This window comes from Cricetulus griseus, chromosome 6 (genome assembly GCF_003668045.3).
Source record: "Cricetulus griseus strain 17A/GY chromosome 6, alternate assembly CriGri-PICRH-1.0, whole genome shotgun sequence".
NCBI classification, from domain to species: domain Eukaryota; kingdom Metazoa; phylum Chordata; class Mammalia; order Rodentia; family Cricetidae; genus Cricetulus; species Cricetulus griseus.
Genome location: NC_048599.1, coordinates 141,443,601 through 141,458,554, shown reverse-complemented (window position 1 = coordinate 141,458,554; position 14,954 = coordinate 141,443,601). Strand labels below are relative to the sequence as shown.

The 14,954-nt window shown below is 47.1% G+C and overlaps 1 protein-coding gene and 1 pseudogene across 1 annotated transcript; both read right to left on the bottom strand.

Moving 5' to 3' along the window:
- Positions 1–3,165: 3,165 nt before the first annotated feature.
- Positions 3,166–3,319, bottom strand: LOC113830857 (annotated as a pseudogene).
- A 3,388-nt stretch (positions 3,320–6,707) lies between these two features.
- Positions 6,708–14,947, bottom strand: Coq4 (coenzyme Q4). The gene is made up of 7 exons (XM_027423111.2): positions 14,794–14,947; positions 14,582–14,713; positions 13,198–13,294; positions 12,625–12,727; positions 8,157–8,286; positions 7,654–7,747; positions 6,708–7,275 (listed from the first exon to the last, which is right to left on the bottom strand). Exons 1-7 carry the CDS (start codon positions 14,861–14,863, stop codon positions 7,104–7,106), a joined length of 798 nt encoding a protein of 265 aa, XP_027278912.1. The 5' UTR covers positions 14,864–14,947; the 3' UTR covers positions 6,708–7,103.
- Between the last annotated feature and the right edge of the window lie 7 nt (positions 14,948–14,954).

Here is a 14,954-nt window from a genome sequence, read left to right as displayed (position 1 = left end):
TCATGCACCAGGTTGAGTATGACTGCTCCCTCAGCACTTTTACAGTTCTCAGCACCTTTGCAAGGGTCAGAAAGAGCCAGACATGATGGTTGCGGAGGATCTCCTTGAAGGCATGACTTTAAAGTCCGTAATTAACATTAACCTCTACTGAAAAGACACTACAGAACTTTGGTTCCCTCGTAAACCTAGCACTTTTGCCCTGTGCCTAGCTGTGGGCAAGGGTCCAGACTAGCAGCCCCAGTGGGGTTCAAAGCCTTTAAAAAGGGATGACTAAGCATCTTCCTCATCTATTACTGCCACTTGCCCTTAAGTAGCTCCTTCAATGATTTAGTCCAATAAAGGTCTTAAAGGGGGCAGGGCAGTTTCAAGGCCTGTTTATAGGGATTACAGATTAAATTTTGGTATGAGGGTGATTTGGACCTGTTTATTCAGGAGTTCATCCTGGGGGGGGCCTGGATAGTACATTAAAGTGATGTCTTTGGGGCTATAACAGAAGGCTGTGGTGACCCATGCTTGTAGCATGGGCATTACAGACCAACAGGTTGGATTCACATTCTCAGCCCAAAGTTCTAAGTCTCAGCTCCTTCTTATTAGTAGAAGTGGGTTTTTAGGGTCAGAGAGTGGAGACACACACCTTTAGCCCCAGTATTCAAGAGGCAAAGGCAGGAGGATCTCTGATTTCGAGGTCAGTGAGTTCCAGAGGAACCCTGTCTCAAAAACAAACAAACAAAGGGGCAGGAGAGATGGCTCCATGGTTAAGAGCACTGTCTGCTCTTCCAAAGAAACCATGTCCAAATCCTAGCACCCACATGGCAGCTCACAACTGTTTGAAACTACAGTTTCAGGGTATCTGAAACCCTCACATAAACATACACATAGGCAAAACACTAATGAACATAAAATAAAAATAGAAAATTATTTAAAAACAAAAGCAAAAATACACACAAACACACACACAATCAAGTAGGTTTTGGGACTGGGTAGACATGATGGAACATACCTTTAATTCCAAAATTTAGGAGGCAAAAGATCTCAGTGACTTTGAGGCCAGCCAAAGCTACATTGGGAGACTGTTTCAAAACAACTGTGTGTGTGTGTGTGTGTGTGTGTGTGTGTGTGTGTGTGTGTGTGATTCTAGAACTTACCTCACATCATTGGTGTGCAGATTTATGAGGCACATTTGAAGCAGTGCTGACATATTTATTATTATAGTTTATAGGCTCTCTGACCACAGAGAGCACATAAATCAAATTCTAGGAGACATGATGGCTCCTGGAGTTTGAAGTCACCCTCAGGTTCATAGAGTATTAGGCTAGGGATGGTCATATATCTTAGTGGGAGAGCCTTGCCTGACTTGCCTAAGACCTAGCACCCAAAACTCAACCAATCAAAAAACTAAAACAAACCTAAGCAGGGCATTATGACACCCCCCCCAACAAACACCATGCATACATGTGGCAAGCAGGTCTCTATGAGTCCTAGGACAGCATGTTCTACATAGTGAGTTCCAGGGGGCTACAGAGAGACCCTGCCTTCAAGTCAACCAAACAACCAAAACCAAGGGGCTGGGGAGTTGATTCAGCAATAAAGAATACTTGTTACTTACCAGAGGACCCAGGTTTGGTTCCCAGTACCCACATTCAGCAGCCCATGATGGCCTACAACTCTAGCTCCAGAGGATCTGAAGTCCTCTTTTAGTCTCTACAAACATGCATACACATACATATGTAAATAGAAAAATTCTTTTTTCAAAAAAGAAAGGAGCCGGGTATTGGTGGCACACGCCTTTAATCCCAGCACTCAGGAGGCAGAGGCAGGTGGATCTCTGTGAGTTCAAGACCAATCTGGTCTACAAGAGCAAGTTCCAGGACAGGCTCCCAAGCCACAGAGAAACCCTGTCTGGGGGGGGGGGGCGAGAGAAAGAGAGAAAGAAAGGAAGGAAAATTAAGCCAGTCTAGGTAGGCCATATAACATAGTGAAACTTTGTATCAAAAGAAAAAAAAGCCACCTATGGGCAGAAACACCTTGTCTGGTTACATGCACAGGGATAAGCAAGTAGTACAGTAAATGTTTGTTGAGTGAATAAAAGGAAGAATGAGAAAGGCTATGGCAACCAGGAGCCATGAGTGTAAATATAATACTTTCTAGACTGCCTGTAGAGGTCATCTATAAGCAGGCAAGTGAGTTTGGGAAAGGAGACTGCTGATGAGCCACTGGCTGTCCTCTGCCAGACTTGTCACACTGCTTAAATTAAGGCAGTATCCCACAAAACACTGGGCTAGGCCTGAGGTTAAGAAGCTAAACAGAGGAGCAAGATGTTCGGCCTCCAAGATGCTTGGTATGGTTAGACACAGAGAGGGCGGGTGAAGACAAATGTGGACTAGGCTGCCCTTACCACATTCTGGCATTTCATCTGCCCTAACATTCTCCTTGGGTTGTTTTCTTTGCCTTCTGGTCAGAAGCAGCTAGGATGCACTCCCTGGCTTCAGCTGCCAGGCTCTAACAAATCACTCTCCGGAGCCCAGAGCCTATCTGCACCTACTGAATAGAAATCCCTCCAGGGGTGGGGGTGGGCTGGGGCTGTGAGATGGCTCAGTGGTTAAGAGCACTGACTGCTCTTCTAGAGGACAAGGATTCAGTTCCCAGGACCGACATAGTGTCTCACAACTATCTGTAACTCCAGTTCAGGAGACCTGACACTCTCACATAGACATACTTGCAGGCAAACACTAATGCACATAAAAAAAAATAATTTAAAAAGAAATCCTGTTGAGCCATGGTGGCACACGCCTTTAATCCCAGCACTTGGGAGGCAGAGACAGAGAACTCTGTGAGTTCGAGGCTAGCCTGGTCTACAGAGCGAGTTCCATGCCAGCCTCCAAAACTACAGATAAACCCTGTCTCAAAAAAACAAATAAATAAATAATAAAAAACAAAGAAACAAAATTAAAAGCCAGGTGGTGGCAGCACAGGTCTTTAATCCCAGCACTCTGGAAGCAGAGGTCAGATGGTCTACAAAAGGAGTTCCAGGACAGCTAAGGCTACACAGAGAAACCCTGTCATGAAAATCAATTAAAAAAAAAAAGGAGGGGGAACTGGGATTGGAATGTAAAAAAGTAAATTAATAAAAAAAAGCAAAACAAAATGGATTTTTTTCATTATTCCTGGAGGTACTGATGGAATGGGCTAAAGAAGCTCTAATTCCAATTCCTAGCTCAAAAAATTCACTTAATACATTGTTCTTGGATAGAGGATGTATCAGATATTAAACTGGTAATAGATACTACATTTGATCTTATCCAAAAGGCCAAGAAACAACTAAATGTATTTAATTTATACGTATGAATGTTTTGTCTGCATGTGGGTGCCTGTGGAGGTCAGAAAAGCATGCCAGGTTAGAAGGGGGCATACACCTGGCACTGGTGTATGAACAGTTGTGAGCCACCATGTGGGTGCTGGAAATTAAACCAGGGTCCTTTGCAAGAGTAACAAGTGCTCTTAATCACTAAACCTTCTCTCCAGCCCCCAGTTGTCTCTTTTTTTTAATATTTATTTATTCTTAGGTTTTTGTTTTGTTTTTTTTGAGACAGGGTTTCTCTGTATTGCTTTGGAGCCTGTCCTAGCACTCACTCTGTAGACCAGGCTGGCCTGGAACTCACAGAAATCCTCCTGCCTCTGCCTCCCGAATGCTGGGATTAAAGGCGTGCACCACCAACGCCCAGTTTAGGATTGTTTTAAATTTTTATTTTATGTACATTGGCATCTCACTTGCATGTGTGTCTGAGTGAGGGTGTCAGATCCCCTGGAACTGGAGTTACAGACAGTTGTGAGCTGCCATGTGGGTGCTGGGAATTGAACCTGTATCCTCTGGAAGTTCAGCCTGTGCTCTTAACTGCTGAGCCATCTCTCCAGCACCCCAGTTTTTTTTTTCTCTCTCTCTCTCCCTTACTTTCTTTCTCCCACCCTGCCCTTTTTGGTTTTGTTTTTTGGGTTTTGTTTTCTAGACAGGGTTTCTCTATGCAACAGCCCTGCTGTCCTGGAACTAGCGCTGTAGACCAGGCTGGCCTCGAACTCACAGAAATCTGCCTGCCGCTGCCTTTCCAGGGATTAAAGGCGTGCACCATCATCTCCAGGCCCCTTTCTGTTTTTTTGAGACCAAGTTTTCTCTGTATAGCCCTGGCTGTCCTAGAACTCACTTTGTAGACCAGGCTTGTTGTAGAATATTTAACTATGTAGAGATGTGCTATATTTGTTTCTGCTACATTTGTTTAATTATGTAAAGATAGATGTGTTGCCTAAGGTACCTGATTGGTCTAATAAAAAGCTGAACAGCCAATAGCTAGGCAGGAGAGGGATAGGCAGGACTGGTGGGCAGAGAGAATAACTAGGAGAAATCTAGGCTTGAAAGAGAAGAAAACAGGGAGAAAGAAGAACATGTCTGGGGCCAGAAGTCAGGCAGCCCTAGCCAGAAACAGAAGCAGTGAGAGTAGGACATAAAGAAGGAAGAAGTCCAAGGCAAGATGGAAGTCAAGAGAAACTGATTGAAATAAGAGCTAAGATAAAGCTGAGCATTCATAACTAATAAGTCTCCGTGTCATGATTTGGGAGTTTTTTGGTTCAAAAGAAAGCCAGATGGTGGTGGCACACACCTTTAATCTCAGCGCTGGGAGGCAGAGGCAGGCAGATCTCTGTGAGTTCAAGGCCAGCCTGATCTACAGAGTAAGTTCCTGGATAGCCTGAGCTACACACAGAGAATCCCTGTCTTAAGAAAGAAAGAAAGAAAGAAAGAAAGAAAGAAAGAAAGAAAGAAAGAAAGAAAGAAACACAGGCTGACCTTGAACTTAGAGCTCAGCCTTCCTCTGCTGGAATTAAAGGTACATGACACCACCACCCGGCCCCCAGATGTCTTTCTAAGCTCCTCCTCCTTTTGCCTTCCACCAAGATGGACTGAAACTGTGAGCTAAAATAAACAATTTCTCCCTTACACTGAGTTTGTCAGAGTATTTATCTACAGGAGGGAGGGGAAAGCCCCTGTTCTATGAAGCCGCTCCAGGCTCAGTTCCCTTAGCTCTTTGGCCCTGCCATCCTTTAGTGGCTTCTCCGGAACAGCTGCATGAGAGCTAACATGAGCATTGAAAGCACCCAACTTACCAGGTACAGCTCTGCGGCTCACAGGCAGCTCAGGCTCTCTGGCACTCCCAGGGCTTGGTTCCTAGGTGTTTACTAGCCACACCCATGTTTATCCGTACCCATCCTGCTCCTTGGCATTAGGAGATGTGAGATGTAGCAATCCTTCTAGACTTTGCCTGTGGTGACTTCAGAGTTCATCAAAGACCTTCCTGACCAATGATAACTTCCATTTCCTAAGTGCTCATGATGTAACAAGTATTGTCATGCACCATCTTACTAAGCCTCCCTCTCATGTGCATTGGGTGTTCCAAACTCATTTTAAAGATGGAAAACACGCTTGTAGGAGATGAGACTGCTGCAAGGAAGCAGAGCAGGTCAGTGATGGGGCAAGGCCTGCCTCGGGAGCCTGAGTGTCCAAGCACAGACAGTATCAATGATGTTTATGGTGTTATGTGTGCCCATGCAGTGTTGGAGATCAAACCTAGAGCCTTGTGTAGGTTAGACAATTGCTCTACCCCTGAGTTACATTCGCAACACCTTATTGCTCATTTTCATCTTTAAAGACTTATTTATGTGTATGAACATTTTATGGGCATGTATTTATATGCACCATAAGTGTGCCTGGGACCCACAGAAATTAGAAGAGAGCAACATATCACAGAACTGGAGTTATAGGTGGTTATGAACCACCACGTGGATGCTGGGAATTAAATCTCTGTCCTCTGTAAGAGCAACAGTGTTCTTAACCACTGAGCCATCTCTCTGGCCCATCATTTAAAAAAATTTGTTTATCATGTGCATTAGTGTTTTGCTTGCATGTATGTCTGTGTGAGGGTGTTGGATCCCCTGCAACTGGAGTTACAGACATTTGTGAGCTACCATATGGGTGCTGGGAACTGAACCCAGGTCCTCTCTCTGGAAGAGTAGTCAGAGCTCTTATCTGCTGAGCCCCCTAGCCTATCATTTTTAATTAAAAAAAAGTTTCACATCGTCGCACATGTGTGAGTACATGCATAGCATGGTATGTATGTGGCGATCAGAGAACAACTTGCAGAAGTTGGTTTTTGTTTTTCACTATGTGGGTCTTGGGGAAGCAACTCAGATCTTCAGGATTGGAGGCAAGTGCTTTTATGTTGGTAAATCATCTATTGGGCCCTGTTTCATTTTCTTCCAGTTTTGAAATTTCATTTTGTGTGAGTGTATATGAACACATGCATGTAGATACTGGTAGACAACTTGTGGGAGACCATTCTCTTTCCACCATGTGGGTCCTGGGGATTAAAATCAGGTCCTCAGGCTTGGTGGCAAATGCCCTACTGCTGAGCCATCTCACTGGTTCACTTTGCTGGTTTTTATTGGGGGGGGGCAGTTTTATCCTCTGACTCTTGCCAGAGGTACTATCATTATTCCTATGTTGATGTCAGAAGCTGGCTTAGAAATAGAAGGTGCTTGCTTCCTAGACTGCCTGGCTTCAGACCCAATGACAGTGACAAGCAACTGAAGTCCAAATTGGGAAGGAATCCTCCAATCTTAGGTTTAAGGCAAAGGGAGTACTAGGCCAAAGGAGACCAGTGGACTCTAGGCCTGATGGAAGCCTTTATTTAGACAGCAGAGACGCCAGCCTCTGCCCCACAACTCTTTTCAGGGCTTTGGTCAAGGCTTGACAGAATGCCCTGTCAGGATAACTGTTCAGAAGAGGGTCTTCAGAAGTGAACAATCCAGAATGATCCAGATGGCTGTTCCAGGCACACATGTTGCTCTTGTTATCTCACGGCCCCCTTACTGCCCTGCCTGCTCTCTCTTGGGCTGGTCCTCAAGGCACATGACAGCAGTGACTATAAAAATTATGACCAGTGACACTCTGAGTTCAAGGTTCAAAAAGAAGAAACAAAGGCAGTGGAAGGGTCTCCCTTGTCCCAAGGAAGGCAGTGTGTGGAGAAGTGGACTAGGCCCTCCCTGTGCAGCAGCTCAGACTAGGCCAGGCCCTGGATATGTTTTGGGGGAGGACTGATGCCTAGCTCCTCCCGAAGGGCTGTCAGAGACTGCTCCCAACGCCGCTCATAGTAGAGGTTGAGGACACATGGGGCCTTTCGCCCATTCTGAATTGCCCAAGGGATCAGCTCAGAGAACAACACTTGTAGGTTCCTGTGGGACAGGAAGAAAAGACATAAGATCCCCAAGGGCACAGCACACTCTGTGCTCAGTCATCCCTCCCTCAGACTTGAGTGAGGAAAGCTCCCATGCCCCACAGCACATACCCTGAACACTACACAGCTCAGATTTAAATATTGAGTTGTCCAAATTCATGTTGACCTTCATGTTGACACTGTTCATTCTGATCCAGCCCTTGAGGCCTGGCCCAAGAGACCCTGGGGTTTAGGTCTGCTCATTGCCTCAGTTTCCTTTTCTGCCTCATTGTTCCCATCTTTGCTTCCTGGAGAGGTACCAAGCACCTGCATGCCCTTCCCCACTTCCTGGAGCCGCAGACCTTCTGAGGTTTCCTTCCACCCCCAGAAAACTTACTGGGCACGGAGGCGGATGGGTCCAAAGAGTGCTCCCAGGATGCACATGGGCAGACCGGTCTGCACAGCCTCAAACCACTTCACCACAATCTCTCCTAGAGGTGAGGGACGGGGTAAGAGGTGAGCAGGTGTGTGTGGTGGTGGTTGGGTCAACGGTGTTGGAATGGCCCCCAGGGAGGCGTGTTCTCCTTTTACACTTCGAGGGTTTGTTTGCGGGTATCTAGTCCCATCCTATATGGACCGTGGGGCATTTGGCTGCAAGTGAGGGAAGGTCCAAGAGGATCTCAAAGGCCAGGATGACAATGGTCTGTACAGGCTACGAGGAGTTGCTACGGGTTTCAGAAGCACGAATGAGGATGTACGGCAGGGATGCCACATATAATGCAGAAGACAAGGCAGGAAGTGAGCTAGTTGGTAAAGAAGAGGTGTGAACAGGGGCCCTGCCTGAGAGACAGACCTGGTGGATTAGCCTGCCACACAGCTGGGTACCCTGCCAGCACTCACCTAGCATATTGGTGGGCATCCCCAGCAGGGTGTGGAGCATATCGTGCACCTCTCGGTATCTCTGGATCACATAGGCTAGTTCCTCATCGTCCACGAAACGAGTAGGTGCTCGTGTGTCTGGGGAGACCCTCTGGCAAACACAACAAATACTTGGACTCCTTCCCATCAGCCCCAGGGCCCAGCTGACCTACAACTAGTTGATTCCCAGCCATTCCCACCAAACCCATACCCCATCTGAGAATCTTACTGTTTCCATTCACAACTACCAACAGGGCAAGATTCCCCCTGTGCCTACTCAGACTCACAATGCTGGAAGCCTGTTGGAATCTACAGCCTTGGTGAGGAAAAGAGGAGTGGGTATGGATTTTCTGTTTTGTAAGACAGGAAGTTCTGGGATTAGTTGCATTAAAAAATGGACATATAGGAGCTGGGGAGATGACTTGGTCAATAAGTGATTTTGTATAAGCATCCCATCCCCAGCAGCCACTCACTCACTCAGTCAATAAATACATGAATAAATCAATAAAAGGGTGGTTGCAGCACATACGCCTGTAATCCCAGCACACGGAAGGCAGAAACAAGAGGCCAGGAGGTGACCTGGGACTTACAGGCCAGTTAGTTTATTCAAATTGATGAGCTTCAAGTTGGAGCTGACTTGAAACATAAGGCTGAGGAAGACACTTGATGCCAACCTCTAGGATGTTGGTAGAGTGTGGGCCCAGCAAACCCTGAGTACTGCATAAAACCTGTCACAGCGGCACATAGCTGTTATCCAGCAGTCTCATGGTAGAGGCAGAAGGATCAAGAGTTCAAGGTCATCTTTAGCAACATAGAGGATTTGAGGCCACCCTGGCCTATGAGCCTGTCCCAAAAATCTGAGTAAATGCCAAAATATTATTAAGCTAATTCTGCTTGCTTTTTATTATTGAAGGGGCCATCAGGAAACTTTAAATTTTCCATGTGGCCTGAGTTCAGCTTGTACACCTGAGGACAGGTGTCACTGTTGTGACTCTGGTGCCTGGTCCAGGACCCAGATGAGTAACTCCTTTTTGTTTTATGGAAAGTCTCTTGCTATGTAGCCCTGGCTGACCTTGAACTCAAGACAATTCTTCTGCTGCTGCAGCCCCTCTAATGCTAGGATTACAGGTATGTACACTCCCAGGCACTTCTCTGAGCACAGGTAAGGAGGTGGATTATCCTCACTCAACCCTGCTCCGGAGTCTGCATCAGTGCCTGAACACATGGGGTCAGCCTGGACGGCCTGCTCCAAGCATGCCCTCACTTACCCAGGAATTAATAGACCTGAGCTCTTTGTGGCTTTGGGGCAGCTCTGGCACAGTGATATGCTTGGTGTTAATCTGTGGCCTTGCTGGGTCTCAAGACCTCATTTGTTTTTGCTGTGTGAAGCTGAAGCCATTGCAGTACCAGCAGCTACTTTCACTGAAGACCTACTGTGTGCCAGCCATACATGACATCCTATACATAAGCTGGCCTGTTTTATCCTTTCAGTAATCTAGGAGGTAGACACTATTAGTAACTTCAGAAATGAGAAAAAACATGGTTAGGCGGGTGAAGTATGGGAACCAAGATCCACACAGCTGAGGTGGCTGAGTTAACCAGCCAGCAGCCTTGACATTTATTATCAATTGGACATATTAGTGCCCTGAAGATGAAGGGTTTTTCTGGGGAGGATTTGTGCAGGGCTATGAAACTGGGAAGAGAGGCAGGGCACTACCTCTATTCCTTTGACTTGCCAAAGGATGACCACATCTTCCAGCAATGCAAGCCTCAGTTCCTATGGCCTTACCTTGAACTTTCACCTAAGTCTCTGTAGGCTCAAAGCATTCCTCACCATTATGTGATAGTTGATTTCCTTGTCCTAGAAGTGCCACATCTCCAGACTGCCAGCACAGTAGGGAAGATGCTGGGTAAGGCACCTGGGACGGCTTTAATAGACCTCCTCTCCTCCCCAGCAACAAGACTAAGGTCTGTGGAGAATGCAGAAGCTGTCCCTCCCACAGTGGCACTTGGGGTAGGTTCTCACTGATGAAATAATCTGTATCCTGGTGAAACTAGGGCAGGTGACTGCCCTGCCAAGACCCAGGGGCTGGGAGAGGGCAAGAGGCAGGTTGCTGTCTTGGAGCAATGCCTTTATTTATTTAATTTCTCTTTCATATTTATTTAATTTTTTGAGACAGGGATTCTGTGTGTCACAGCCCTGGCAGTGCTGGGACTCACTTTGTAGATCAGGCTGGCCTCTAACTCACAGAGATCTGCCAGCTTGGGGTCAAAGGTATGCACCACTGCCTGGCTCCCATGACTTTTAATGGCTCCTATTACAAAATGCAATTTCTTTCCCATGCCCCAGCACATCTATCAGCCTACTCTTTGCCTTTCATGCCTTTGAGTGTTTTGTTTATCTATGTACTTACTACGCATGCTGAGTTATATCCCCAGACCCTCCAATGTTTTGGTTTGTCAATTTCTTCTTTTATATACACATGGGTATTTTTTATGTGTATATGTCTTATGTACCAGTGTGTGTCTGGTGCCTACAGAGACCAGAAGAGAGTATTAAATATCTTGGAGCTGTAGTTACAGAAGGTTGTGAGCTGCCATGTGGGTGCTGGAGATTGAACCCCGATCCTCTGAAAGAATAATAAGCATTCTTAACCACTGAGCCATCTCTCCAGCCCATCTACCAGTTAAAGACAGGGTTTTGCCATAGAATATGTCAGGGCTAGTTACTCCCTGTGTAGCCAAAGTTGATCTTGAACTCAGTAGCAACTCTCCTGCTTCACCCTCTCAAGCACTAGGCTTGTAGTGTACATCACAGCATTGGACTTGATTTTCATTTTTTGATGTGTGTGTGGTATACTTGTTCTTATGCACATGTATGGCATGTGTGTGTGGTCAGAGTTTGGTATTGCTTGTCATCCTCACTCTCCACCTTAGTTTTCGAACTGAACCTGGAGCTCACTGATTCAAGTCAGCTGGCTGGACAGTAGGCTCTGGGATCAGCTATTCCTACTTCCAAAGTGCTAGGGTTACAGGTATGAAATGCCAGATCTGGTTTTGCATATGGGCACTGAGGATCCAAAACTTGTGTCCCCAATCTTATGTAGTAAGCACTGTGCCAGCAGAGCTGTGGTCCCAGCCCCTGCATCAGCCTTTTCAATAGTCCTTGAGCTTACTGCTGATTCACCTACTTAAGTAGTCTCCCCCAGAACTCCACATAGCTGACAACATCTTCCAAGTCTCCTAAGAAAGGTCTCCCCTGACCACTCTACCATAAGTGTCCTCCTCTACTCCTCCAGAGACACCCTCTGCCCCATCATGCTGTTTCCGTAAGAGCGCCCGTCTGCTAGGCTGAAGGCTCCCCAGCAGCAGGAATTTGGCTATTTGTGTTCATTGCATCCTACGGTCAAGAATGATGTCGGGGCACTCTAAGTCCACAAGAAGTACTCTACCTCAACAAAGGGGATGCAGCAGGATCTCATGTGGCCCACACTGGCCCAAAACTCACTATGTATGTAAGGCTGGCCCTGAACTTTGGATCATCTTCCTTCCACTCTACACCAAGTTCATGCAGTTCTGAGAACTGAACCCAGGGTGTTGTGCACAAACTACCAACCGAGCTATATCCCCAAATCACTACATTTTCATTTGAATTTTTTTTTTTGGTTTGTTTTTCAACACAGGGTTTCTCTGTAGCTTTGAAGGCTGTCCTGGAACTAGTTCTTGTAGACCAGGCTGGTCTCGAACTCACAGATATCCATCTGCTTCTGCCTCCCGAGTGCTGGGATCAAAGGCGTGCACCACCACCCCACCACCACCACCACCCACCACCACCCACCACCACCCACCACCACCCACCACCACCCACCACCACCTGGTATTCATTTGAATTTTTAAAACTACTTTATTAATGGCCTCTCTAATAATAGCACAAGTTCCACGAGGACAGGGTCCTGGCTTGCATGGAATGATGGAGGCAGATGCCAAGTGGTAAGTCCTTCAATAGTTGGGAACCCCCTTTCCTCCCACCATTTGCCTTGTCTGGTGCTGGAGAGTGCCACACTGGCTATACTCTAGAGCAGCAGGGGGATACAGTGCAGTGATTTAGAGAGTACTCTGGGGTTGAACAGTGCTCTGAGTGGTACTAGCTGTGAAGTTATCAAGTTGTTTCACTGTGCTGTGCCTGTGCCCTCATCTCTTGCAAGAGGATAACAATAGAACATACTTGACAGGGTCACTGGGAGGATCCAGCCAGCTCATGTACCAGCCTGGCAACTGGCATGCAACAGGAAGTTAATAACCTTCAGCTAGTGCCAGTATTTGGAATGACATTCCCAGTCCATCTGCTCATTCCATAGAAAAATGACTGAAAAAGCCCTAAGCTATCATCCCCATGCCACTCCTCTGCCCGTGTTGGTAACTGCTAGGTGTACAGAGGCTGGAAACTCACATTCATATCCAGGAAGCGGAGATACTCACGGCCCAGAGAGCCTTCAGGCAGGCTCTGAAGCTTCCTTAGGTCAAGAGTAGACAGTGAGATCCGGGGACGCTCTCTGAAAGACAGAATGCAGGAGGTCGGACTGGAAGTGTGTCAGCCAAGGCTAGTGAAAGAGCCACATAGAGGAAGCTGGGGTGGGCAAAGGGACACAGGACATCCACATAGCCACAAGACCAAATGGAGCACTGTAGTATTGGGGACTGTGGAGACCATCACAAACCAGGGCTGAGCTGATGCCTTCAAAGTCATGATCTAGTCAGAGGAGAAGGGCCGCAGATGTGATAAGGGTACTCACAAGTGACATTGCAGGGAGGGGATAGTGAGAGATATTTGGAGGGGTACAGCTAACACAGAGAGCTTAATGCAAGGGGAGTCTTGAGGCTGACACTGGGCTAAGACAACATATTGTACAAGCCAGGGGATCTAGCCTACATACACACATGTGCTCCTGGTACTGAGCAATGCTGAGGCAGTGCATCCACCCATGGGACTCCTGCCAAATGTCAAGGCAAAGTTTGGACCTACTGGAGGATCTGGGCACCCTCTGGATCCTTCTTCATCTGGTCCCTGAGGAATTTCAGGGTGCAGTATCCTGTGGTCTCCCCTAGAACTGCAACCATGTCTGAAAGGACAGAAATGGGCACAGATGGAGGATAGGATCTTTTTGTTTTTTTGAGACAGTTAGTCTTTTCAGTACAGGCTATCCTGGGACTCACTTGCCTCAATCACTCAGCGATCTTCCTGCCTCTGCCTCCTAAGTGCTAGGTTAAAGGTGTGTGCCACCACGTGGCAGCTAGCTGTTACTCTTAACATCATTTTTTGTTTGTTTGTTTGTTTGTTTTTTTCAAGACAGGGTTTCTCTGTGGCTTTGGAGGCTGTCCTGGAACTAGCTCTTGTAGACCAGGCTGGTCTCAAACTCACAGAGACCTGCCTGCCTCTGCCTCCCAAGTGGTGGGATTAAAGGTGTGAACCACCACCGCCCGGCTATTCTTAATATCATTAATCTACTAGAAGATGGAGGCTTTGAGAAACAGTGTGTGAATCATTTTCATATCCCATTATCAAAATAGATTATCATGTTTCCACTATTAGTACAGGCCAAATTTGGTATTAAATGGTGATGAAGAGCTGATGTAACTAAGCTGATGGAGTGCTTGCTTAGCACACTCAAAGCCCTGAGTCTGAGTCCCAGCACCACATAAACTGGGTATGGCAGCACATACCTGTAATTCCAGCATTCACAGGGTTAGGAGGCAGGACAATCTGGAATTCAAAGTCATCCTAACCTAAGTAGTGAGTTGCAGGCTAGCCTAGTCTACATGAGACCTCATTTCAACAAAACAACCATTTTGAAAAATTGTTGCTAGTTTTAAGTCTAGGTACAGTCACTCTATATGTGATCCTATCTAAACAACTCCACAGGTCTTCTTCCTCTCCCATTTCTTTTTTTTTTTTTTTTTTTTTTTTTTTTTTTTTTTTTTGACAATGGCTGGTTATATAGCTCAAGCTGGTCTTGAACCGACTCAGCAAAGAAAATGCTTAAGACCACGGTCCTTGACCTTACCAAGTTTACTACCTAGTGAGAATGTTATAATGTGGTGTGTACCTGCAAGCCATTCAGTCCAGAGATTAATATGCATGGATGACAGAGTCTCCCTAGAATTGCAAAAATGAAGACCTGTAGATTCCACACTTCCGTCACCTCTTTTCCCTCTGCCCTAAAGATTCACTACAGTGACTTTGGCTAGAACCAGGCACCCGGTTATCATAAACGTTCCTGGGGACTATGAGATAGGTGGAGCCAGGTTTTGATGCCCGAGACTGCCTGACTCTCCGGTCAGGAAACCAAGGCTTTGACAGAGGTCATTGCCGGCCCCGGCTTTCGAGGGCGGGGAGCGAACGGCTTTACCGTGGCGATAGGGGTTGTAGAGTGCCATTCCCGCCGAGCCTGCGGCCAGCAACATCTTTTGCAGCGAGGTGGTGGGGATGTGGCCCGGGTACAGCAGGCGGGGGCCATGGCTCCCGGCCCTGAGGGGTACATCTGTGGGGCAGGAAAGGGGTACTGGTGAGAGGCGCCGGGTTCCTTCAGTCGCCGCGAACGCCCGGGTCAGAGCTGCTCACCTACAACCAGCCGCAGACGGAGCGGGAGACTGCGGTGGGGACGCAGGGAGCGAAGCAGCAGGGTCACCATGGCAGCGGATGTCCGCGGTGGGTGGGCGGGGCTCCGCTGGCACGACGGAGGCCGGAGAAGTCAAAAGACTCCACCGGGCTGCACCCGCTGT

Bases quoted from the DNA above. Each gene is read 5' to 3' on its own strand.
- Coq4 (XM_027423111.2), bottom strand. From the start codon at position 14,863: ATGGTGACCCTGCTGCTTCGCTCCCTGCGTCCCCACCGCAGTCTCCCG. The intron at 12,728-13,197 runs GTAGGTCCAAAC...TCTGTCTTTCAG, and splicing joins GAGGGTGCCCAGATCCTCCA to AGAGCGTCCCCGGATCTCAC. The intron at 7,748-8,156 runs GTGAGTGCTGGC...CCTCACCTCTAG, and splicing joins GATGCCCACCAATATGCTAG to GAGAGATTGTGGTGAAGTGG.